We start from the raw sequence: 25000 nt of genomic DNA, 5'->3' as shown, positions 1-25000 counted from the left end.
AGTACTTTAGGGACAGGCAACAGTCATGCAGATGCTAAAATGAATGTCAGATTGACTTGATCTTCTCCAGCAATTTAACAAACCCTCTTAAGTATTAGACTACTTAAAGTTGTCTAAAAAAGAATTCAAGTTTCAAGCATTAAGGGTTATACCATGGAGATTCTAAATCATAACCTGTTTGCCAGTAACTAGTTCCTGGGCTAGTTTGGGTGTATCTCCAGCTGGGTAATGAGGGCTAGAATATTGGTTACTACCAAAAGAGAACATTCAGGAGGTGGTTGGAACCAGCCTTGTTTGCTTTTTCACTTTAATGTTAATTCTGAAATTTGGCCCATTATTTGGGTTGAGAGGTACGCTTGTCAAGAAATTAGAAGAGCCTCTTGTAAAAAAAAAAAAGCATTTAAGTAAAAACAGGCATCAATAATTTATATTCTTTGGAGAATTTAGAAATACAAATGCAAACAGCTCATAAATTAGAGAATTTCAGATTTCGTAAAGCATTTGATAATAAGATAACTAAACATGAGCAGAAAAGAGATTTTTTTGGTAATTTTTAGTGGCTGTTCTATGCCAATCTAAGATATTTCAAGAAAAATTATACAAATTAGAACTATCTACAAATATAACTATTACTGAATTTCTATTAAACATAGATATTCCTGAAGTTATGCAGTCAGATTTAAATAAATAAACTTTGTTTAAATAAAGCTTTTTTAAACTTCAAACTAAATTTGTTATGGTATGTGGGGGGGAAGCTATAAAGCATAGGCCTAGATGGACTCAGTGCAGGTAGGATACAGCTTTATAAAAAGGAAAAGATCAGGTCATTTATTTGGTTTTGGGAAAGGCATAAACAGAATGGAATCCTTGGAAGGACGAGAATTTGGAAGCCTTTGTTCCTTCACTGTTACTAGCTACCAATTAGTGTTGAGAGGCACACTGCCTTTGAACACAGGCGAGTTTAGCGGTCAGATATGTGCTGTGTTGCCTTTTTTCTAAGCTAAAGTGGCCACTGCTTCCACTTGTGACAATAAATTCCATATATTTATGATGCATTATATGAAAAAACCCCTTTCTTTTGCCTTGTTCTGAATGTCCTGATGATCCATGCCACTGAGTAATAGAGCAGTGGTGTTATGGATGGATGGGCAAACAGAAGAGAGTGTAGGGCTCAGTCTAGGGTGGATGAAATTGTAGAGGCTGAACAGGAAAACTCACACAAAATGCCTCCGGAGCAACACTACATTCTTCCAAAACATTTAATCGAAACTGCTAAATTGCTTCCTGTCCGTTGTAAATGTCCAGTCAACCTCATGAACGCCTTGTGTAAACAATTTGAAAATTGTCATGTAATAAATCTTCCTGTTAAGTGCTTGAGGGAAAGGGGAGGAAAGAGTGTATATGTGGCCATGCTCTTCTGCTTGAAAATGGCAATGGTTTGAAGGGCTGGGTTCCCTTCTTAAACGTCCAAGCTGTGTAGAGGAATCATGTGATTTTGACCAATCCTAAGAAAGCAGAATACTTGAGTGTTCATTCTAGGCCAAATTTCATGAAGTCTTTGTACTGCTCACCAGATGGAAACCATGAAGTATACCATCACATACTCAATAACTAACTTTAAGCTTGAAAAATTGATGGTATATTATATGCTTACCAAAATGGCTGCTAGCATGCATACCTAACCACTTCCTCCTCCTCAGCACTTGTGAAGAGATGTTGCAGAGTGTAGCGTTGAGACTGGTTGATGAGAGCATATTACAGGCAGAGGAGTGGAGAATCAAACTCCGTTCTCCAGATTAGAGTCCTGCGCTCCTAACCACTACACCAAACTGGCAGACCTATTCAGAGAATGGGTGCTATAATTGGTATGAAGGCCACAATGTTTTCCTTAAAGAGTTCTTTTTCCTAACGCTCTCACCTAAATAACTTTCATATTTCCTGGCTTTGAAGAGTCACTTTCTAGCCCATTTGATAGGGGCCTCCTTGAAGTGCTGTGATGTTGACTTCTCTTTGTTTTAGTTCTCAGAATGCTTCTTCCTTTTCCCCATAATTCTTGGAGCTGGATCCCCACGGTTTTGTTGCACTAGCAGAAGTACTTTCCTCCAGTAAAAGAAACCTTCTTCCATTGGAGAAAGGTTCCTTCTGCTGGAGAAATAAGAGCCAGTCCTTACTATTGGTGTGTATCTTCAATTATATTTTTGTTATTTTAATAATGCTCATTACTGCTGTTACCACATTAATGTAAACAATTCTAAAAATTTTTTACCCTTTCTCTCTCTCTCTCTCTCTCTCTCTCTCTCTCTCTCTCTCACACACACACACACACACACACACACACACACACACACACATTTTCTTTGTCCTTTATATATTGCCTCTGGACATTCTGCAAATAATTCAAATCAAACATGGTGGAGGAGAATGTGTTCCTGATATTCCCACCAAAACTGTCTCTTCTTTGTGCTGGAGTGTTCCCAACAACTGTCACAGTAGTGGAGGGGGGAGTCAGCATAAACACCTTTTCTCCTTCCTTGTTCAAAGTGGCTGCCAAACATTGCCCTTTCTTTTAACTTCTCATTTGTTACTGCCCTCCTCCTGTGGGAGCTGGTCATCTCTTATATGGGCTGTGTCTCTGAGTCTCTAGAGAAGATAATGTGTTCATTGCTAAAAAGCTTATGCTCTACAGCTTCCTGAAACTTCACCGCAATGATTGTGGAAAAGAGGTGGAATTGGCAATTGGCAATATTTTAACTATTAGGGGAGAACTGGATGAGGGAGGATAGAGCCAACTTTTTTATTATTGGCCACTTGTTATCTCCACTGTCAACAAGGGGAGCCAGTTTTGTGTAGTGGTTAAGAGTGCAGGACTCTAATCTGGAGAACTGGGTTCGATTCCCCACTCCTGCACTTGAAGCCAGCTGGGTGACCTTGGGTTAGTCACAGCTTCTAGGAGCTCTCTTAGCCCCACCCACCTACAGGGTGTTTTGTTGTGGAGATAATAATGACATACTTTGTAAACCGCTCTGAGTGGGTGTTAAGTCATCCTGAAGGGCAATATATAAATTGAATGTTGTTCTTGTTGTTATTGTGTGTTAAACAACACCCGCTTGGAACAAGGTGCATTTTCTGGTTGATAAGATAGTTCCTCCAGGTAGCAGTATAAGGAAAATTTTGATGGGGAGAGAAATGATTGGGACTACCATTCTTGTTTGTTCCAAAAGGCAAAGAGGTTTGGGGTTCTGCACTTTTATTAATTTTTTATTTGTTTATTTACGTCATTTATAGTCTGCCTTTCTCACTGAGACTCAAGGCGGATTACACAGTATGAGGTTAATACAATCAGTATCAAGTAAGTACATTTCAATACAATACCATAAGGTAAACATATACAAGTTTAAAGACAAAGCATTAGCAAGGATCCAAGACTTAGTAGAGATATTGAAGCAAAACATAATCAATTCTAGGACTAATATTAGACAGCATGGAGTGATGGTTATACATAGGAGTACATATTTAAAGCGGCAGATAATATATGAGGCAAAAATGGTGATGAAGTCTATGATCCCCAACTTGTTAGTGAAGCACCTGAGAATCCCATCCCTACAATGCAGCCCTCCCATTTGAGTAAAAAGCCTTTTTGAATAGTTCGGTTTTGCATCATTTACAGAAAGCCAGGAGAACGGGGGCTCTTCTGACTTCCTCTGGCAGGTTATTCCACAGGATAGGGGCCACCACAGAGAAAGCTCGTGTACGGGCTGCTGCTGACTTCACCTGTGTGCAGCCTGGTACCTGCAGGAGACACTGTTCAGATGAGCAAAGCTGCTGTGGAGGAACAGGGAGGGAGGCGATCCCGTAGGTATGCCAGACTAAAGCCATGAAGAACTTTGTATGTAATAACTAATACTTTGAACTGAGCATGGTAAATGATGGGTAGCCAGTGGAGTGACTGTAGGATGGGAGCGATGTTCATGCTTCTGCTCGCTCCTGATAACAATCGAGCTGCAGCATTTTGCACTAATTGGAGCCTCCTAGTTAACTTAGATGGGAGGCCAATGTATAGATCATTACAATAGTTAAGCCTTGACGTTAACATAGCATGGATCCAAATGGCCAGGTCAGCCGTGTCAAGATAAGAAGCCATCTTCCAGGCTAGAGTGAGGTTGTAGAAAGCATTTTTTGCCGCTGCCTTAACTTGTTTTTCTAGTAATTACGCTGGATCCAGTATAACCCCTAGGCTTTTAACTGAGTCTGCAAGGGTCAGACAAACTCCATCAAAAGTGGGGAGTACAATATCTTTCAAGATCTCTGCCTTCCCAACAAGCATCATTTCAGTCTTGTCTGGGTTCAATTTCAATTTGTTGTTTCACCACGGCTGTCAGGCAGCAATCTGAGATTTCCACTGCATCCTGCGGGGACCTGGATAGTGAGATATAGAGTTGGGTGTCATCTGCATATTGATGACATCCAACTCCATAGCTGCGAATGAGTTCTCCTAAAGGTTTTACGTAGAGGTTGAATAACATGGGAGATAGGATTGCGCCCTGTGGAACCCCACAAGATAGTTCCCATTCTGGAGATAGCTGATCTCCGATGGCAACCCTTTGAGTCTGTTCCATGAGAAATGATATAAACCAGTCCAGGGCACATCCTTTGGTGCCCACTTCTGTTTCTAGATGCCTCAACAAGATGGCATGGTCTACTGTGTCAAAGGCTGCAGACAGATCCAGGAGGAGCAATAAGGAGGCATGGCCTTTGCCTATATTCAGATGGAGATCATCCACTAATGCTACTAGTGCTGTCTCTGTCCCTTGCCCTGGTCTGAAGCCTGATAGGAAAGAGTCCAGAGCGTTAGAGTTATCCAAGAATGTCTGTTGTTTGGCTACCGCTTTCTCAATCACTTTGCCCAGAAAGGGCAGATTAGAGAGTGGGCGATAACTGGCCACCTCATTTTTGTCTAGGGATGATCATATTGGGCACAATTGTGAAACCTGGTTCAAACAGTTACTGAGAACACAGATAAAACCGTTTAAAAAATGTGCAACTATAACAGTATATTCCATAGTAACATTTTCACCATGTTATTGGGCAGTTCACACACTCATGTTTATCATTCAGACTGCAACACTTCATAGTGAATTGGAATGGCCCTTGCAGATCAAGTATCAAAAGCAAAATTTTCACCACTGACTTGTCTTGTGTTGTTAGAAACACAGTGCTCACAGATGAAGGAACCTGTACAAGTCGCTAGAAGCAGGGTGCACAAACACACCCCTCCCCTGCTATGAACCTGTAATTTTCATCCAAGGCTCTTTCCCACTAATCCCTGTCCTAAACCAGGTGGGTGGGTGACTAGTACAGAATGTTCACTAAGCACATTTTTGTGTGTTTATATTTTAGGTGGCAGGCTAAATCCTTCTGATTGCTCAAGCGCATTTAATGATCACTAGCACTGATCTGGTTTTAACTGAAGCTGTTTTGATTTACTTGTTTCTAGGTATCTTTAGGTTAATTACTTTGGACTGACTTTAATTTGTGTTAAATTGAGGTTGTAACCTGCCTTGAGGGCAACTGTGGTGGAAAAAAATAAAAATAAGAAGCAAAAAACATTTAGCTACAACCCAAGAACGATGTAATAAACCTTGTATTCACTGCTATACAAATGCTGTTAGCAGTATGACGCATGAAGTATGTTCAGTTGCTATTTTATTAATTGTGCAACCCTGAAATGCTCACTCGATTTAATAGGGCGTGGAGTGATTAAAAGGGTGTGGTCTGAGGAGGATACAGTACAGCACCAGCCAAATTCCACTTTGGATTAATCCATTTATGTGTACAGAAGACACAAATCTAATACAAGGACACGGGAAATCTTGTACAGCAAGATTTAAAAACCTCCCAAAGGAAAGTGAGCTAAATGCACCAAACTGAGACACCACCAAATGAATGTTAAGAAATAAATAAGCTGTTCCATTGAAGTAAGAGATAGTGGAAAGCTGGTTTGTGCTGTGGCAACATCCTATTTCTAAAAACATTTTATTTGACATGGGTTCTGATTGAATTGCATGTTACTGTATGTTGTCTTGGAGTGTCCAGTTACATATAGTTAATAATAACTGTGTTTATATACTGCTGCTTTAGACAGATTAGTGCCCCACTCAGAGCAGTGAACAAGTTACTATTATCCCCAAATACAGCTGGGGAGGTGGAGCTGAGAGGAGTGGCTTACCCCAAGGTCACCTACTGAGCTCATGGCAGAAATGGGATTCAAACCAGCAGAGTGCTGAAACACTGTTACAGCAGTTGATCTTACTGGAATAGCAGGGTGCTGTGGATCCAGGCTTGGGGGGGAAGGGCAGGCAAGCCGCACTGCCCCTCGCACCCCCCTGTCCCAGATCAAGGCTTGGGGGGGAAGGCTTGGGTGTTGGAGGGCAGGCCAGCCAGGCACGCCCCATGCCAGCTGGCCCAATTGGGGCTGGGGAGGGCACTGGGGAGGGCGGAGCTGGGGGCCCTTCTGGGGCTGCAGAGGCTTTCAGACTGCACCTGCACCAGGATAACAGGGTGAGTTGTCTGAAACACAGCTACTCATAAAAATGTAGTAAGATTCGATTTTATTATTGTACCTTTATTGCAGAGAAGTAGATTATAAATTCTCTAACAATGAATGCACCTGTACTTTTAGTGAATTAAGAACTCGTTAAAACATGCAGCCTATTTTAGTTGATCATTGGTAAGCACTAAGATGAGCTTTTTCCTTTCTCTTCTAGATCCACGAGTTGAAGGCTACCCACTCATGGCTTCACCTTTTCCACAGACCATGATTATTGCAGCCTATATATATTTTGTCACTTATTTGGGACCAAAGTTCATGGAGAACAAGAAACCTTTTGACCTGAGGCAGCTTATGGTTCTCTACAACTTTGGTGTAGTGGCTCTTTCAATTTATATGACTTATGAAGTAAGTACTGTGTAGGAGTAGATGGGTGGTTATTTATTTCACCTGCCTGGCAGAGCTGGTTTTTCTTTTGTAATGGGGTTCTGGTATGGATAGGCTTGTCATGCACAAGTTTACTGAAATTGCTCCAAATTGGAGACCACACCTTCAACTTTAAGCCACCATGCTGTGCATAGATCCCCCAAAACAGTGGTTGGTTTTCTTGCAGTGGTTGGAATTGGAGGGCTGCTCTCTGAATTGCAGCGCCTTATAGCTCAGCTCCACCGTTGGGGATGATAAAGCACAGTTCCCCACTGGGCCAAGCCACTTAGGGAGAAAAGAGTCCATTCCAATCTTGAGAAAGCTGGAAGGGCAAAATGCTTCCATGCTCATGCTGTGGCAGCAAGAGTCCTATCAGGATTACTGAATGGAGTGTTGTCTCAGCAATAAAATAACCAACTTTTTGTTACATTTTTTTATTTTGCAGCTCTGTGATATATAGTGTGGATAAACACTCTCTTAACCCCATTTACTTTGAAGTCAAATGAACATGTTAACCAGGAAGAATCCCCAAGGCTGATTTGGTTGTTTCACTTCACCCTATTTTGTGTGGATTGGGGAGTGAACAACCAAGGCCACATCCCCTCCCAGCAGTCTCTCCTGGGAAAAATCTTGTGTGTGACTGGGGGTGGGGTAAAGTATCATCACCACTGTGGCTACTTCTGATGCTCAGAGGGAAGCATTCACCTGTGTAGTTGACACATGTGAGTTTCACAATTAGTTTGGTGGACATACCCTATCAGAACAAAATTGAATGACTGCACAGCATTGCTGAAAGTTACGTTCTACAGTTTTTGCTTACTAAAACATTAATGCTAATCATCCATTCAGAAGTGATAGACTTTGTTTTTGTTGGCGCACTGTTTCTGCCTTTCGTTGGCGCTTTAGGTATATCTGCCAAATTGGCAGCACATCTATTAAAAGAATTCACATGAGCTAGGCTGCAAATTTTTTAATTAAGCTAGTACTGCTGGGCTTGTTTGTTTTGATTAGTCTGTGAAAGTGCTCAGAGGTGAATTTTATGGTTTCCACTTGCATTTTACAATATAGTCGATTTAATAAGAGTTTCATGGATGTTTTTAAAAGGTTTAATTTAAACTTAAAAGCTACTTCACAGAGACCTTCTGTAATGTTATATTATTAGTCTTGCGGCAGCAGTCTCCCCTCGTTTATAAGTAGTCCTGTGAATAAATCGACAAGCTTTACTAGCCCATGAATACATCTAATTGGCTGCCTGCCTGTACATACTTGTGGTAATAATAATTTTGTGGCACAAACAGCCTGAAGGAAATAAGGCCAATTTCACATTTAGTATAACATGTTTTCCTGCCTATTTGTATGGAGGCAATTCTTTCTTGTCACTTGTGTTGTAGCTCTTTCCTAGCCCATCATCACAGGAGTGTGGATAAAACCCCATCTAGAAAAACTACTTTTCTCAATCCGCCCCCCCCCCGCCATTTTTGTCCTCTGCCTCATGTGTTTTCGCCTTTTTACTTGCCTTGAACTTCACTTATTGGACCACAGCTTATGGGGATACAACCTTATAGAGCTTGAGGTGGGTGGGGTGGGAATCTGCACAGTGCATCATACTAAAGCACAGTGCTCATTCTAACAAAAATGAAAACTGAAATGTTTTATTCCTGCAGTTTCTCATGTCTGGATGGGCCACAGGCTATTCATATCGTTGTGACATTGTTGATTACTCTAGGTCACCTATGGCTTTAAGGGTGAGTAATATAACAGAATTGTTGTGCTCCATTAAGTTCTAGGAAATTTTTTTCTTTGGTCATTCAGCTTTACCACCTAAACAGCAAGGAGCTAGAAATGAGTGGATATATGCCTGTAATAAGAAATGTGACTGCCTAGGAGAGGCTAATCCAATCAGCCATTTTACAAATATACAGAGCCCCCCCCCTAAAAAATATAACTTTCCCCACATTATAGGTTGCCTTTTAAATCTGTGGAAGCTTTAAAGTGGCTTGTGGTAAAGCTACAATGTCCATTCAGAAAGTGAACAAAAAGCCTCACTGGACATGGAGATTTGCTTTTTGATGCTTCTCTGGCTGTCTTTTTACCAGTCTACAAAATGGTAGAAATTGTAAAGGAGCTTAAATTACCAAGTTCTTTCTTTAAATTTGGCATTTCTTAAATGAAGGTTTTCGTTGCAATAAAGTTCTGGTTTTAAAACTGCTGCAATTAGACTAGAATTATTTCTATTCTCTGCAGATGGTTCGTGTCTGCTGGCTATATTACTTCTCTAAGTTTATCGAATTGCTAGACACAGTAAGTATGTGGATTCAGAATTTAATAAAACATAGTCTGTTTGAAATTGTGCTCTGTGTGTATATTCTTCAATATAAGAAAGAAATTAGTGTTATGTAAATACCAGTGTTACAAACTTGTTTGGGTAGTAAGCCTGGGACATACTTGTGACTTCTTAACTTCCTCTTCCTCATTCATTACAACAGTTAAAAATGTTTGTACTCACTCATTACCCATAAGTACGGTAGCCCTGATCACTTGGCCCATATTTGCATAGTCTTCAGGCCACTTTGAGACTTCAATGAATAGTTTCCAAGAAACAAGGAAATGGGATGTGGGGAGCATAAGTGTGATGTTTCAGACAAACCCTCCCATGTCTCCAGAAAAATTCCCCAGTAATAGAGAGAATGGCAGGAAAGAGAAATGGTAGAAGAACTCTTCTTCTACTCTTTACAGGCCAACTGTGCAAAAACTTACAACTCTTTAATGAAATTTGGAGGGAAAATGGCATTTCCTCCCCGCAAGCCACTCCGGGTTTTCTAAAGGAAATGGAAGGTATAAGAGGTTAGATCCAGCCAGGTTTTTCGCTCAGTCTCACCCACTTTCCCTCCTTATTACAGTCCTTATCTCAGATGGCTTTTGTATATACAGGGCCCCTGATTCTCAGCATAGATTTTTTTGTTGTGAAAGGGAATCCCTCATTCATTTTCACCAACAGAAAATCTGGTTGGATCCAACCCCAAGAGATTAAATTTGAATTAGTTCAGTTTTTGTGCCACTGAATTGATTTGATATCTGGCCACGTGGTAGCTCATATGCACTTTTATAGATCCTCCCAAGCTCATAAATCATGTCTGCATATTCATTTGTGAAATGGGAGGCAACGACTTTTTCAGTGCATCCTGTCATAGGGTCTATTCCAGTGTGTGCACTTAACTTTAAATGCAAGTTGAACTAAGATCTGTTTAAATTATTTTAGGTATTCTTTGTCCTACGAAAGAAAAATGGCCAAGTTACATTCCTGCATGTCTTCCATCACTCAATCATGCCTTGGACCTGGTGGTTTGGAGTCAAATTTGCTCCAGGTAGTTGAAAGTTCAAATAATAGGCTTAACAGTAAAGCGTACTTCATAAATAATACATAATAATAATAAGTAATACATAAAATTTAACTGGATTTCTCACTTTCATTAAATAAAAAGCAACTTTAATATATGGACCACCTTCTTTACTGTAACATAGAATGATACAGCAAATGCATGTTTATTATGGACCAAATTAGCCTTTTTTTATAGGTGAACATATCCCTGAAAATGTATCTTTCTTGTCTACAGCCCTGGACAGTACTTGGATGGGACACTACCAAGGAAGTCCAGGGTCACTATGCAGAGGGAGGCAACGGCAAACCACCACTGTTCGTCTCTTGCTTTGAAAACCCTATGGGGTTGCCATTAAGTTGACCGCAACTTGATGGCAACACACACACACACAGAGGGTATACACCGGAATGATTGTCTTGCATAAAAATCTTCACAATACTTGGCATTTTATATACTGAAAAGCATTTCACTCATTCCAAAACAGAAACTATTTCAGAGGAGAGCTCCCCACATGTTTCACCAAATTAAGAAGTCTTGGGAGAGGGGATTACAGACTGTTAACTTTCTCTGCCCCCCCCTTCACTTCTCTGCTTTCAGCATATAAAGAGAGAATACTTTCTGCAGTGTGCATTCCTTTGGGTTGTAGCTATTGCCAATATCCACCCTTGACTAGGGTTTTGGATCCAGTAGAGTTGACATCAAATACATACAAAGTTTTCACTGACTAGCATGGGAAATTATGACAGGGTAAGATATATAATAAGCTCATTAGGAATTTCCCCATTGAGCTTATCTGGATCATTTATTTAGCCCAGAGAGGCTGAGGTTGTGATGCCTTAAGGATAAACTCATAACTGAGCAACATATTCATAGTTGCTTCCACACAGGGATGACTTCCCATTGTGCTCTCGTCTCTGCAGATATAATGGAAGGTCCAAACTGGATCATCCTGTGTGTTTGCTTGTTATTCCTCACTCACCCCCACCGCAACCTGTGGGGATTTTGCCAGCTTATTTTTAATTGGTGGTATATTGTGCTCTGCCCTGGATGGTCCGGGTAGCCTGATCTTGTCAGATCTCAGAAGCAAAGCAGGGTTGGCCCTGGCCAGTTTTGGATGGGAGGTCACCAAGGAAGGCCAGGGTTGCTACAAAGAGGCAAGTAATGGCAAGCCACCCCTGAACATCTCTTGCCTTGAAAACCCTACAGGGTTGCCATAAGTCAGCTGTGACTTCATGCTACAAAAAAAAGTATATTGCTATAATGTTGTTACACTATAGCAGTATATACCTATTACTAACATTTTTTTAAAGCTAGCAAAAAGTCTGCCTCTGGAAGGTGGAATGGCATCAAAAGTTGAAGGTGAATATCTGCCCCTTCCTATTTGCATGGTGACCAAACCTCCTTTGAGCAAAGTAGGAGGTTACGAGGTGAAGCTAGAGGAAGCCTGGAACATGGATAGCTGTATGATCTTGTTGTATTGAAGCAATCCCTCAGCCCCTCCCCCAAAGCTGCAGATTTTTGATGTGGAGTGGGTGGGGGACGGACACAGAGCAAAACTTCAGCATGGAAAAAACCTTGTGTGAGACCTCTTTTTGTATGTGGTCTCACACTCAGCACCTATATCAACCATCACTAGGTCCAATGTCAGAATATTTCTCACCTTTCAAGTATGCGTTTGCACTTATCACCAAGTATGTGTGAACTGTGTTGTTTTTGTTCTGACATTAAAAGCTATGGCATTGCCTCTGATTCCTGAGATGGGATTGCTTTTCCACGAATTAAACTTCCCAAGTCTTCTCTGTTATCCTTCAAAGCACTTGTTTCAGCCCGTTTACCATTTGCCTTCTGCCCTGCTTCCTTGATGCATTCCACCCTAAAATTTCATGTATTAAAATAACCAGAATACAGATACATACAAGATACCAAAATTAATAAAATACATTATCAAACTTAAGTTCACTCGTCCTGTCTCCATTGACATATAAAACTCTTCAAGTGACAGCTTTTACCATTTATTCATATAATGCTATTTATGATTTAGTTCTGTTGAAACAAATTATTGTGATGAGTGACCACTGTTATGTCTAATGGATTTGGAAAGATCCAGAATGGCAGTGTATTAATTAACTCTTCAGAAGCTTTATGTACTTTCCACTGCTTAAAGATGCAGAAACATTACAAAACATTCCTGATCTACATAGTTAGTCAACTAGAAAGGAAAATATGGCAACTGCCAATATGAGCCAGAAAGCTAAAACTTGCTTCTGTTCAAGTGTTTTATTATCACAATTGTTCACTTTGGGGCAGGGGGGTGGCTGGGGCCTGTTTTGCAGGAATGAGTCATCTTCCCTTTAGTTCAACTCATTTGCTTCCTTTACTTCAGTGCAAGTAATGCTTAAAAATTAACATGGCCATGGGAGAAACTAAAGATAATAGGCTGCATGCAAAAGTGCACTTTATCATGGAGAATATAACCGCTATACATTCTATATATTATACCACTGTGTAAACAGGTTCTTATGCAAGTATTTGCTTAAAAGCATTGGAAAGTGCTTTGCTTCCACTTTCTTCTTTGGGAAATTTGTCCATGAAAACAAATGCTGCAGTAGTTGATGGCTCAAAAAAGGGGGATTTTTTTGTATGGCCTGTTAATGATGTCAAGAAAGTCTAGAGGGCTTCCTCCTATTTATTTCCCCTTCCGGGGAGTAGATATTTGTCTCCAAATGTGAGGGCAGTTAGCACAAACTCATGTTGTCCAAGTTTTACATTTTTCTGTAAAAGACTTGGATGGGGACTTCTTTTCATAGCCATAGTTGGAACTTGAAAACTAATTACTGAACCCCCAAAGCTGAGTAGTTTCCCTGCTTGAATAGTAGTTTCAATCAAGTACCAGTCTGTCAGGAATTGTTGGTCAACGATGGCTTGTGGGGCTCAAGTTTTGGCTTGCTGGAGATTGCTTTATTGGCTTTTTTGGCAGGATTTTTATAGTGCTGGAAGGTGACTTAATTCAGGTTTCAGGGCATATTGAGAGAGGCAGGGATATCTTTCATTGCAGTGTGGGTGCATGAGATCTGCTTTTCAATGTACGAAAACTAAATTATATCTTTCAGCTAAAATGGATCTTTAAGACTCGATGTTCCAAATTTATTTACACAATTGTTTATAACCAGAACTGTGATTCACAAGAGTAGTGGTTTAGGAGTTATTCTGCACAAACAGTTGCTGCATAAAATGACGGGCCATATCAGCCTCAACAATGAAATCCACTTGGTTAACCTGATGCTAGTAAATTATCAAGACAGGTCTTACAGTGCAATCCTAAGCAGAGTTACTCTAGTCTAACCCTATTGATTTCAGTTGGCTTAGACTGGTGTAACTCTACTTAGGAGTGCACTGTTAGTTACCTAGTTCTGTATCTAAGAGCGGCTTGTGACCAAGCATGGGGTAAATATTTATACTTACACAGTTCCAGCTGCAATGAATTAAGTCAGTTTTCAATGATTTTTTTCATGTTGTATTATTTTACTTGCAGAACTGTCTTTTGTTTAAAAATAACCAGAATCCTGAAATAAATGTACAAACTACTTAGTTATTTCATACTTTCTCTAGAACCAGGTTGTTTTCTTGTTGTGTCTTCATCTAGTTACTACTTCTCTGCTTTTATATAAATATATAAATCTATGGATACATGAGGATATCCAGGCATGTCATATTGATTAATTGTGCTAGTTCTCCTAAATAGAAGAACAGGCATTATAAAGCTTTCACTTAAAAACAGCATTGAGAAATGCTTGAAACCATGTTGACAAAAATGTAAACTGGCTGGAAATAGATGTATGAAAATGAGTTCCATCTTGGATCTATTCCAAGTCCATATGTTAAAAAGCTGCATAAACAAGGCCAGGTGTTCATGCCTAAAGAAAACAATTTTAAAAGAGCATTATCATAAGGGGGAGAGGGAAGACCTGAAAAATTTATTTTGACATTTATTATGTCTTGAAGATATTACTATGCTGATCAGTTGCAAGTACACATTTATAACTATGGCCAGTGAGCTTGGAACAGAATTCCAGGTAGCCTTATTGCTGACTACTTTTTTACCTATCTGTTAATTTTTTACAACAGCATATACACTTTGGAAATCTTCCCACCCATAGGTGTTGGTTAATCGGCTCCAGGCACTGCTATATATTTACTATTTATGCTGAATCTCACATTGTAATACATACATACAATGCATTCATTTAGGAAGGCTTCATAAATGAATACATTCTTGTGTTGGTGGAAAGTACCATCAAGTTATAGCTGATTTATGGCAACCTCTGCTGGGGTTTTCAAGGCAAGAGATGTTCAGAGGTGGTTGCCATTGTCTTCCTCTGCATAACAACCCTGGTCTTCATTGGAGGTCTCCCATCCAAGTACTCCAAGACCAACCCTGCTTAGCTTACCAGATCTAACAAGGTGAATGGATGCTGTCCATGTGAAAACTTTATCTTCCACTAGTTCCCAGGAAAATGCAGAGTTGGCATGACGATTTTAAAAGCAATAGAACTGATCTATATGGTGAACTCAATGCATGTATTGTCGAGCTTCCACTACAAAGGCAGGTGCATTTGACAGCAACTGCACTACTCCTGTACCATACCAAGTGATCTTTAAATTCCTGGGGTGAACTCATTTTTTCTTTGGTATCTGTCTGCATGATAATATATTTGATAGGTCCACAGCTGATACAGACCCTGTCTTTGCTCCTCACAGGTGGCTTAGGAACATTCCATGGTATGATAAACGCCATTGTGCATGTCATCATGTACACCTACTATGCCCTCAGTTCACTGGGACCATCTTTTCATAAGTACTTGTGGTGGAAAAAGCATATGACATCTATACAACTTGTGAGTAACTTTCAAAAACATTTATAGATTGTATTAATTTTCCCAAGTATTGTCTACATGTGGCTTGGATCTACAAATGGAAGGGGCCCCCCAATATTTGCAGATTCCTCCTTTTCTACTGCACAGCCCTCCAACTTGCCCTCATGCTATTCCTTAGGATCCTTTGTCCCACCAGGAGCAACATTTCAGGGTGCAGAGTGAGACAGGGGAGCCAAGAAAGCCACTTTCTGCTGACAGAAATCACTGTTGGATTAATCTCTGTTGGGGTTGTGTATACTTTGTTTGCATGCTGTACAAGATCTTAAGACACTAGCTGAATACATAGCCTGCCGTTTGACTTCTACATTTAGCCTGGCACTTCCAGAAAGATTCCATCTCGTTAATTAAAATAGATGTCATGAATGAAAAAACAAAAGGGAGTTCTGACTCTTGAAAGCTTACACACTGAAAATCTGTTTGGTCTCTCAGGTGCCACTGGACACAAATCCTTAAAATTATACAGGACTCTTCAAAACCTGCTCACAACCCTATAAGACAGGCTGGAGTTATCCCAGTGTTACACATACAGATATTTAAGAAACTGACCAAAATCTATAGTCTTTTGACAATTTGAAAGTGGCTTACAAATTAGGAACAATTAAAAGGAGCATAAGCAATAAAAAAAATTAAACCAAAAATATAAAAATGAAGTAGCATTTGAAAATCAGGACCTAAAAATACCACTCTGAATTTAAATATTTTTCAGTTCTTTTTAAATTACTAGACAGAAAGGACAAGGTAAATCTCCCCAAGATGAAAGGCAGTGCAGCATATATAAGCCTGGCTCAGGGCCTTGCCAGTTGATTTCAGAATGGGGAGGGGTGTGTCACACAGGAGAAGATACTATTCCGAATATCCATGTTCTGAAATTTCTAAGGTCTTGAAACCCAACAGCTTAAACTTGGCCCAGAAACATTCACAAAGCCCATATAGGTTTTTCAGAATGAGGAAATATTTATAGTATCTATGCCTAGAAGTGAGACCCCGGGGGGCGGGGGAAGTAATTTAAAAAAAATCTAAGGCCTTCCTTTCTTTGAGATTTTCCAACAGAAAAAATGCATACACAAGGAAAAGTAACCCCTGTAGCATGAGTAAGTTTTAAGAATTTTTCTGTTTTTTCCAACAGAAAAGTTGGGAATTTTTAGAAGCTCTGGAAAAAAACCTATGAAATATTTTCTCTTTTCAAGTGAGAAAACCCTTGTCTGAAAAAGCATTCCACTCATTCCAAAGGCGCAGCATGGAAGTCTAAGGACTTTCTTTGTTTTTCTAATGGAAAAATTGGGAACACTGTAGACATACAATATTTTCAAGATTGCTTGTTTAATGTCGGCAACAGTTAATATGCAATATGTTTAATGATTATTAAAGAGTTCAGTGTTTTCATAGTTAATATCCAAACATGCTGGCAGTCCTACATATTGTGACTCAAGAGTTTCTGTCCAAATAATATACTTTCATTTGTTTACTACAGAATTTGTTTTCTACCTTCAACGTTTAGTTTTCCTACCTCTCAGATGGCAAAAATTAAAGATACATGTGCTATGGTAGCATAGGGTGCAGCAGTTTGCAGCTCTTTCACAGGTATTGGGTATACTTGCAATTTTTCTTATAGAAAACAAAGATACTTATACTTTTAAATTACATAAATATGCCCAATAGTCCAATTTTATATGCTAAGTTATAAATGATGCATTTTGCGTTGTTCAATCAGTAAATCAGTAAATGAAGTTTGATAAAAACAAATTACTGTGTATATGTCACACACACTCCCATTTCCATTTTTTTCCCAGGGTCAAAAATGGCGGCCCAGGGGGTGGAGGGACTTGTAGAGTGCATTGCAATAATTTTATGTAGAGGGTAGCATGGGAGCGTAGGGATCGTGGCCCACTTAAGATAACTTAGTGAATTAACAACAAAGCCAACAACTGTGATCCATAAATTAAAATATAAGAAGAAACAACAATACATGAGTACTGAAGTTCCCATTAATAAAACATACAATTTGAGTCAATCAGAAGTGGCTCTGACTAAAAACTGTAGTCCAACATCGTTCTAGAGGTTTTAACCTAAAACTATAAAATAGCTCTAAACCCCCACAAGTTCAATGTCAAAATTCTTTTGGAACAGTACCGCATGTAGCTGGAAAGAGAAGCTGTAATTCACCAGTTAGCCATATTTTGAATGCAGGTTTAAAGCCTGGTATTTCCAGGTAAAAAAATGTCCTTGGGTGGCAGGAACAGGAATGGTATCTGCCTGAAACTTTGGAGATTCTGCCCTCCAATTAAACAGTACCAGGCCAATGGTCTTGACCTAATCAATATAAGGCAACCTGATCTGTTATGTACAGCAGTGGCTCCAGGCAACTGCAACTTCATTATTTTAAGATTTATCAATGGCTACTGGCCATGACAGGTAAACAGACCAACCAAAGGTTCTTTATCTAGAGACTTCTGCTGGAACCATATATATGCAAGGCATATGCTCTGAATGATTGACTCTTCCCAGTCTGCATTTGTCTTGGGGTATATCCCTGAGGGGGTTTTCGGCATGAGGCAGCATATAAATTGGCACTTCTGTTCCTTACATGCTGTTTACACAGTTTGTGGTGACCGTTCCCAGTTTGCTTGTTGGAAGGAATGAAAATTCTACCATGACCTGCTTTATTCAAATTGACCCAAGGGATAGATCACAGTAGTAAAGAATATATTATTTATTTATTTATATTCGATTTATATTCCACCCTTCCCACACCAGCAGGCTCAGGGCGGATTACAACCGTGGATAAAGTTCCATGGATAAGGTTCCAAGTTTAGAGTTCCAGGAACTGTTTGCTGAAGAGGCTTTTGTGTAGCAGGATTGGAAAAGACTTCTGTTGGGAGACCCATTGCCACATTGACAGACAATACTGGATAAGAGTATTTGTATTTATATCCTGCTTTCTCACCAAAGGGGGATCCAAACTGCCTTACATTGTTCTTCCATCTTTCTTTTTATTTTCACTTCCACTACATGAGGTAGGTTCAACTGAGAGTAACTTGCCTAAGGTCATACAGTGGCAGACTAGAGATTCAAACCCGGGTCTCCCAAATCTGGTCTGATTCTCTGACCACTGTACCAGCATGGACCACTGTAACAACATGGACCTCTATACTGCACTAGCACTCATGGTCTAATTATGTGACTCAGTGCAAGGCAAATCAGAGGGAGACATTGTGTTAGGTTTTTCTAATTAGATGTGTGGTCTCTACACTTAACCTGCTTGATGGTGATATAAGATTATAAGAGGTGTGTAAGATTATAGTGGGTGTGTACACTAGAATGTACATGCAGGGAAATTGCAGCTCACTGCTTGTTCCTTCCTAGTATCTGGACACACAAGAAACCCAGGTGCAGGAGTTCTCACCAGTGCCTATGTGGAGATGTTTTCTGGGCCAGAGCTTGCTAGGGCTTGAGGCAGCCTTAACTCCAGAATTCAATAACCATATTGTGGAAGTCTAATAACTGCTGAAATGGGGTGGGGTGGGACACACTTGAATCTGACTTGTTCTTAAAAATGCTTCTGATACTTAACAATGTGTTTCACTTTCCCCAGTGATTTGTTCCTAGTTGGATTTGAGTCCAGTGGCTCAGATCCTGTTCTACTGCAGACCAACATGGTTACCTACCTGAAACTTGTTCCTAATTGTGTCTCCACAAGTTTTAAAATCTTGTTAGTTTTTTGTCACTGTCTTCCTCTGTGGAGCAACCCACGTTTTCTTTGATGGTCTCCCAGCCAGGTCCTAACCATGACAGACCCTGCTTAGCTGCCAAGTTCCGAGGAGCTCAGGTTAAGCTAGGCTGTTGATTATCAAGAAAAGTTTGTTAGTTTTGTAGAACTGTCCTGCAATCTGATTTTCTGTGGGAATCCGTTACCACTCACATTCTGTCTTGTTTCACTTCTGTCTTAAATCTGACTAAAACAAATCTTTAACTAATGATTTTTCATTCTTCTGTTCTAGATCCAGTTCATTATGGTTACCTGCCATATAGGACAAATCTACTTCATGGATAATTGCCCATATCAATATCCTATCTTTATGTTCATCATCGGGCTATATGGATTAGTGTTCTTAATCCTGTTTCTACACTTCTGGTATCATGCTTATACTAAAGGCAAGAGACCCCCAAAGAGTATAAAAAATGGTATTAGCAAAAACAAAGCTGAATGAAGCACTCTGCCACAGACCTGAGTTTTTCTGACTTGTACTACTTGACAATCAAGATGCTTAGGTGCGCAGCACCCTGTATGTTTTGTACATGTTTTTCAGAAACAAAAAAGCCTTGTATTTTTACTATAAATTATTTGGGATTTAATGTTGATGTGGGAGGGAGGGAAAGCCTACTGATTTGAAAACACTACTGGCCTGTGGTTTTTAGCAACTTTGCACATCCTAGAAATATTTCCTATGTATCAAAGAAATGAGTACTTAATGACCGTTTATTGGAAGAACGTTCATACGTATTTATTATAGAAATGAAGTGTATCTGACAAGTATATGGTAGTACTTTGAGCACTGACAAGATACATTGGTTTTAACTGGCACCTCATGTTGCTAAGACTATAGGCTGCTTTTAACTGAAATGAAATAAAATTTAATGAATGAACATGTATGGACCATAAATGTCATTGTTAATACATTGCCTGTAAACATTAATGTATTTTGTACAAACTGTACCATATTAAAGTCCATGATTCTTAAGACTGCAAAGTTCTTGTGTAATAGGAAGATGTCTTACCGTATAGGGGGAGGGGGAGGGGGAGGAGATGGTGGTGGTTTTTAAACATGAACTGGTAGCAACATATCTCTTGTTGAAACTAGAAACCTCAGGAAAACGTCAGGCTCTGAATTTAAGCATACTGTTTGAAGTATGGTTGTTTTGTAATCTATGTTAGGATTACAACAGGATAAAAATAGCAATATACTAAACAGTTTGAACAGCAGGAATTGAGTGCTGGGAATACAAAAGCTTTGTAACAAACAGTGGAGACCACACGAGTGGGTGGCAGAAACAAATCAAATATGTTTACAACGATATAAATAGTGTTCTTTACACAAATGTCTTTAGCAATAAATGAATAAAGATGAGTGCATATATCACTTATAATTTGCGTAATACAATGAACCTCAAAGGAAATCAAAAGTCCATGCATAAGAGAGCCTTGCACCAAATGGAGAGCAAAGAATGACTTGCACCAGTCAAAGCCGACACGCCCGACACCAGCACCGGTATGTTCCGCTGTTTCGTCTTCCTGACCTCTTCAGGGGCGTAATGACTCCAATAATCTTTTTGAAGACCAGGTTATTGGAGCACATGTCTCGTATCTACAATAATGTTATAGAGGCCCCCTTAGTAGAACATTTTTTGGCCAGTGGCCGCAAGGAGGATGACTTTCAGTACTCCGTTTTGTTTCAGGCGAGGGATGTTCCGCATCATTCTCTAACTACCATCTTACATCGTCTAGAGACTCAATGGATTTTTAAGCTTAATACTTTGAAACTTGTTGAATAGTGACTTGGATTTATCATGTTACTTATGATGTTTTTTACTCATATATGTACTTCATTACCATTGCATACCTGTGCTTTGTGTGTCTTTGTGTGTTCATATGTTATGGATGCCTGTATTTTTAAAACCAGTTAAATATCTCTAGATTGCATGGGAGGTAACCAGTATTTAAATTAACCTCCTTGATTGTATGGTTGCTGCAACAAGCCGAATTGACTGGGTTGACTAGCCTTGAGCTGTGTTTGTAAACTGTTTTGGGTGCTGTACTGTGAATTTTCCTTCATTTGGTAAGCATATACACCTATTCCTTGATTTGTGGGAGAGTTTGTACGTGGTATGTCTGCTTTTTGATTCGTTATTTGCAGATTATTGGAGTCATTACGCCCCTGAAGAGGTCAGGAAGACGAAACAGCGGAACATACCAGTGCTGGTGTCGGGCGTGTTGGCTTTGACTGGTGCAAGTCGTTCTTTGCTCTCCATTTGGTGCAAGGCTCTCTTATGCACGGACTTTTGATTTCCTTTGAGGTTCACTGTATTATGCAAATTATAAGTGATATATGCACTCATCTTTATTCATTTATTGCTAAAGACATTTGTGTAAAGAACACTATATTGTTGTAAACATATTTGATTTGTTTCTGCCACCCACTCGTGGTCTCCACTGTTTGTTACAACTCATTGTTGAGTGGATTCTCTGTTTGTTTGATACTTGGGAATACGAAAGCGACAGATTACTGTTGTCATCAGAACAGGGATACTGTATTAAAGTTTTGCCAATTTAGTACAGAGAAACACTTTCCCCACCCCTGTTAATTTATTACAGACAATTTTGAGAGTTTTAACATATGAATAGGTATCTCCCTCAAGCCAAGGCTTGGTGGTGGAGGGGGAAGAGGTGGTGACTATTTCTTCTGCCTTCTCTTGTGCCTCCTTTTATGGTGTCTGATGAAGTGGCTGTATTTATGAAAGCTCATGCTGGAATAAAGTTTGATTAAGGTTCTTATAAAACCTATCTCCTATTCAGTCGGCTGCATATTTCAGTGTCTCTGCCTACCCCCTCCTAGAGCTAATTAAACTGCATTACAGGCTGCAAACTTTTGCACCTCTCTGTAGACTTAAAGCCCCATAAAACAAAACAGCACTGTTTTTTTTTTTAAAGTACAGGCTTACACAGAAAAAGGGCATAACCCTCTCTTCACAGACTCTTCTACAAGCTGGATTTGAGTCCAGTGGCAGTAGAGACCAACCATATGTTCAAGCTATAGGCTTTCCACAGTCACAGCTCCCCTTGTTAGATAAACTATAAAGTATTTCCTACAAGCCGCTAGTCTCATGAGCTGCCGAAAAGAAACTCCCTAGGGGTGCCTCTGAATTAAAATGGCATTTTAAACACCACAATGTTGCATCCCCAATATGTGGGGTGGGGGGGGGCATGCCTTGCATTCCCAGCAAACTTATCTACTAATGTAGCTAAGAAAAAGCCAAGCCCAGAGCCAGCACTTGTTTCCTGTGAACTCAAACGTTCCCAAGAAATCCCCAAAAAGTCACTCTCCAGTCACCCAGTTTGTGGTGTTCCGCAAAACCTTTGCTGTGGCGGTCTAGGCGCTCGATCCAGAGGCCTGAGGCAGCGTCTGTCAGCAGACCTTTAGTCCCTGGATTCGCGCGACATGTTTAAACGCCCCTGGAAAGAAAAAAGGGGCGATATCAAAGTCACCAATTGAATGTTTCCTGAGATACCCCGTGACCATGATTCGGCCCAATCAGAACAAGGCGGCTGTTGATTCAAATTTCTCGCCTGGGAAGTTTGTGCCTCTCGCCTGTCTCCGTGGAAACGGGCTGTTGAGGGAGTCCCAGCGTGGTCGTGGCGGCCTGCCGATGGAGCCTCGACTAGTAGGGCCTGGGCCTTACCGAGCGACGCGGCTGGTGAGTGACTGGAGCCAAAGGTTAAGGCTCTTATAAAACCTATCCCCTATTTAGTAGGCTGCATATTTCTGTCTCTCTGCTGTTTACCCGAGAGTGGCATTTTTAGGGTGAGAGGCCCTTCTTTCCGGGGAAGGGAGAGAGCAAGACACACCGCTGCACCAGGGCAGACTGGCCGTTTACTTAACCGGGGAAAATCGCCTCTAGGTCCACCCACCGAGTGGAGCCTGTGAGGTGGTGCTCTGGGCGTAGAGTGAAGCTAGGAGTCAGTCCCGTGCTGCGTCTAGCACAGACCAGCAGAGGGTTGCGGCAGCATAGCCTGGTCTACCGCCTCCCGGGGTAGGAGGTGGTTGCCGCACTGTTGGGGCGCCCAGCAGTGCCAGCGAAGGGGCAAGAAGGCAAGCGAGGAGGCTTCCCTGCTTGCCTCCCTCCTTCCCCACATGCCGTGCCGCCGGCGAAGGGGCAAGAAGGCAAGCGAGGAGGCTTCCCTGCTTGCCTCCCTCCTTCCCCACATGCCGTGCCGCCGGCGAAGGGGCAAGAAGGCAAGCGAGGAGGCTTCCCCACTTGCCTCCCTGCTTCCCCACTTGCCACGCTGCTGGGGCACCTGGCAGCTCCGGCGAAGGGGCAGCCCACCTCCCCGCTTGCCTCCCCACTTCCCCGCCTCCCACGCTGCTGGGCACACAGCAGTGCCAGCGAAGGGGCGAGAAGGCAAGCGAGGAGCGCCCAGCAGTGCCGGCGAAGGGGCGAGGAGGTAGCCCGCTTCCCCGCTTGTCTCCCCACTTCCCCACCTGCCATGCTGCCAGGCGCACAGCAGTGCCAGCGAAGGGGCGAGAAGGCATGCAAGGAGGCAGCCCTGCTTGCCTCCCTCCTTCCCCACATGCCGTGCCGCTGGCGAAGGGGCAAGAAGGCAAGCAAGGAGGCTTCCCCACTTGCCTCCCTGCTTCCCCACTTGCCATGCTGCTGGGGCACCTGGCAGCGCCGGTGAAGGGGCAGCCCACCTCCCCACTTGCCTCCCCACTTCCCCGCCTCCCACGCTGCTGGGCACACAGCAGTGCCAGTGAAGGGGCGAGAAGGCAAGCGAGGAGCGCCCAGCAGTGCCGGCGAAGGGGCGAGGAGGTAGCCCGCTTCCCCACTTGTCTCCCCACTTCCCCACCTGCCATGCTGCTGGGCGCACAGCAGTGCCAGCGAAGGGGCAAGAAGGCAAGCGAGGAGGCTTCCCTGCTTGCCTCCCTCCTTCCCCACCTGCCGTGCCGCCGGGGTGCCTGGCAGCACTAGCGAAGGGGCAAGAAGGCAAGCAAGGAGGCTTCGCCGCTTGTCTCCCTGCTTCCCCACTTGCCACGCTGCTGGGGCACCTGGCAGCGCCGGCGAAGGGGCAGCCCACCTCCCTGCTTGCCTCCCCACTTCCCCGCCTCCCACGCTGCTGGGCGCACAGCAGTGCCAGCGAAGGGGCAAGAAGGCAAGCGAGGAGGCTTCCCTGCTTGCCTCCCTCCTTCCCCACCTGCCGTGCCGCCGGGGTGCCTGGCAGCACCAGCGAAGGGGCAAGAAGGCAAGCAAGGAGGCAGCTCGCTCCCCCCCCCCCCGCTTCCCCACCTGCCATGCTGCCAGGGCGCCAGGCAGTGCCAGCGAAGGGGCAAGAAGGCAAGCGAGGAGGCAGCCCGCTTGTCTCCCCGCTTCCCCGCCTGCCATGCTGCCAAGGCACCCGGCAGTGCCGGCGAAGGGGCAAGAAGGCAGCCCGCCTCCCCACTTGCTTCCCCGCTTCCCCACCTGCAATGCCACCTGGGCGCCCAGCAATGCCGGCGAAGGGGCGAGAAGGCACGCAAGGAGGCAACCTGCTTCCCTACTCCCCCCCCGCTTCCCCACCTGCCATGCCGCTGGGGTGCCCGGCAGTGCTGGCGAAGGGGCGAGAAGGCAAGTGAGGAGGCAGCCTGCCTCCCCACTTGCGTCCCCACTTCCCCACCTGCCACGCTGCCAGGGCGCCCGGCAGTGCCGGCGAAGGGTTGAAAAGGCAAGTGAGGAGGCAGCCCACTTCCCCACTCGCCTCCCTGCCTGTGGCATCACCGGAGCGCCCGGCAGCGGCAAAGGGATGCTCCAGGCGGAGGCCATGAACCAGGTACCCCCTCAAAATTTTGTGCCGCAGCAGCCACCCCTCTGCCCCCTACATGTTACGCTTCTGTAGGGTTGCCAGCTCCAGGTTGGGAAATTCTCAGATATTTTGAGGGGAGGGCAGGTTCGGGAAGGGACCTCAA

At 42.4% G+C, this 25000-nt stretch overlaps 2 protein-coding genes across 6 annotated transcripts in view; both read left to right on the top strand.

Moving 5' to 3' along the window:
* ELOVL7 (ELOVL fatty acid elongase 7) overlaps window positions 1–20026 on the top strand; it is a 70110-nt gene extending 50084 nt beyond the window's left edge. For 3 of the 5 annotated variants that reach the window (XM_054986725.1, XM_054986727.1, XM_054986726.1), the window contains exons 3-8: window positions 6765–6955; window positions 8638–8718; window positions 9218–9274; window positions 10233–10338; window positions 15112–15248; window positions 19286–20026. In XM_054986725.1, the coding sequence (XP_054842700.1) occupies window positions 6765–6955; window positions 8638–8718; window positions 9218–9274; window positions 10233–10338; window positions 15112–15248; window positions 19286–19495 (782 nt within the window). In that variant the 3' untranslated portion in view covers window positions 19496–20026. Of the gene's footprint in view, window positions 1–3285; window positions 3350–6764; window positions 6956–8637; window positions 8719–9217; window positions 9275–10232; window positions 10339–15111; window positions 15249–16758; window positions 16841–19285 lie in introns of those variants that run through there. The other 2 variants (XM_054986724.1, XM_054986722.1) reach the window with 2 other exon arrangements.
* Window positions 20027–22683: 2657 nt separating this feature from the next.
* DEPDC1B (DEP domain containing 1B) overlaps window positions 22684–25000 on the top strand; it is a 63354-nt gene continuing 61037 nt past the window's right edge. Inside the window, exon 1 of the mRNA XM_054986788.1 lies at window positions 22684–22757. Coding sequence (XP_054842763.1) covers window positions 22710–22757 — 48 coding nt within the window. The 5' untranslated portion in view covers window positions 22684–22709. The remainder of the gene's footprint in view (window positions 22758–25000) is intronic.

This window comes from Eublepharis macularius, chromosome 8, assembly GCF_028583425.1.
Source record: "Eublepharis macularius isolate TG4126 chromosome 8, MPM_Emac_v1.0, whole genome shotgun sequence".
Lineage (NCBI taxonomy): Eukaryota > Metazoa > Chordata > Lepidosauria > Squamata > Eublepharidae > Eublepharis > Eublepharis macularius.
This window is presented reverse-complemented; position numbering and strand designations above follow the sequence as displayed.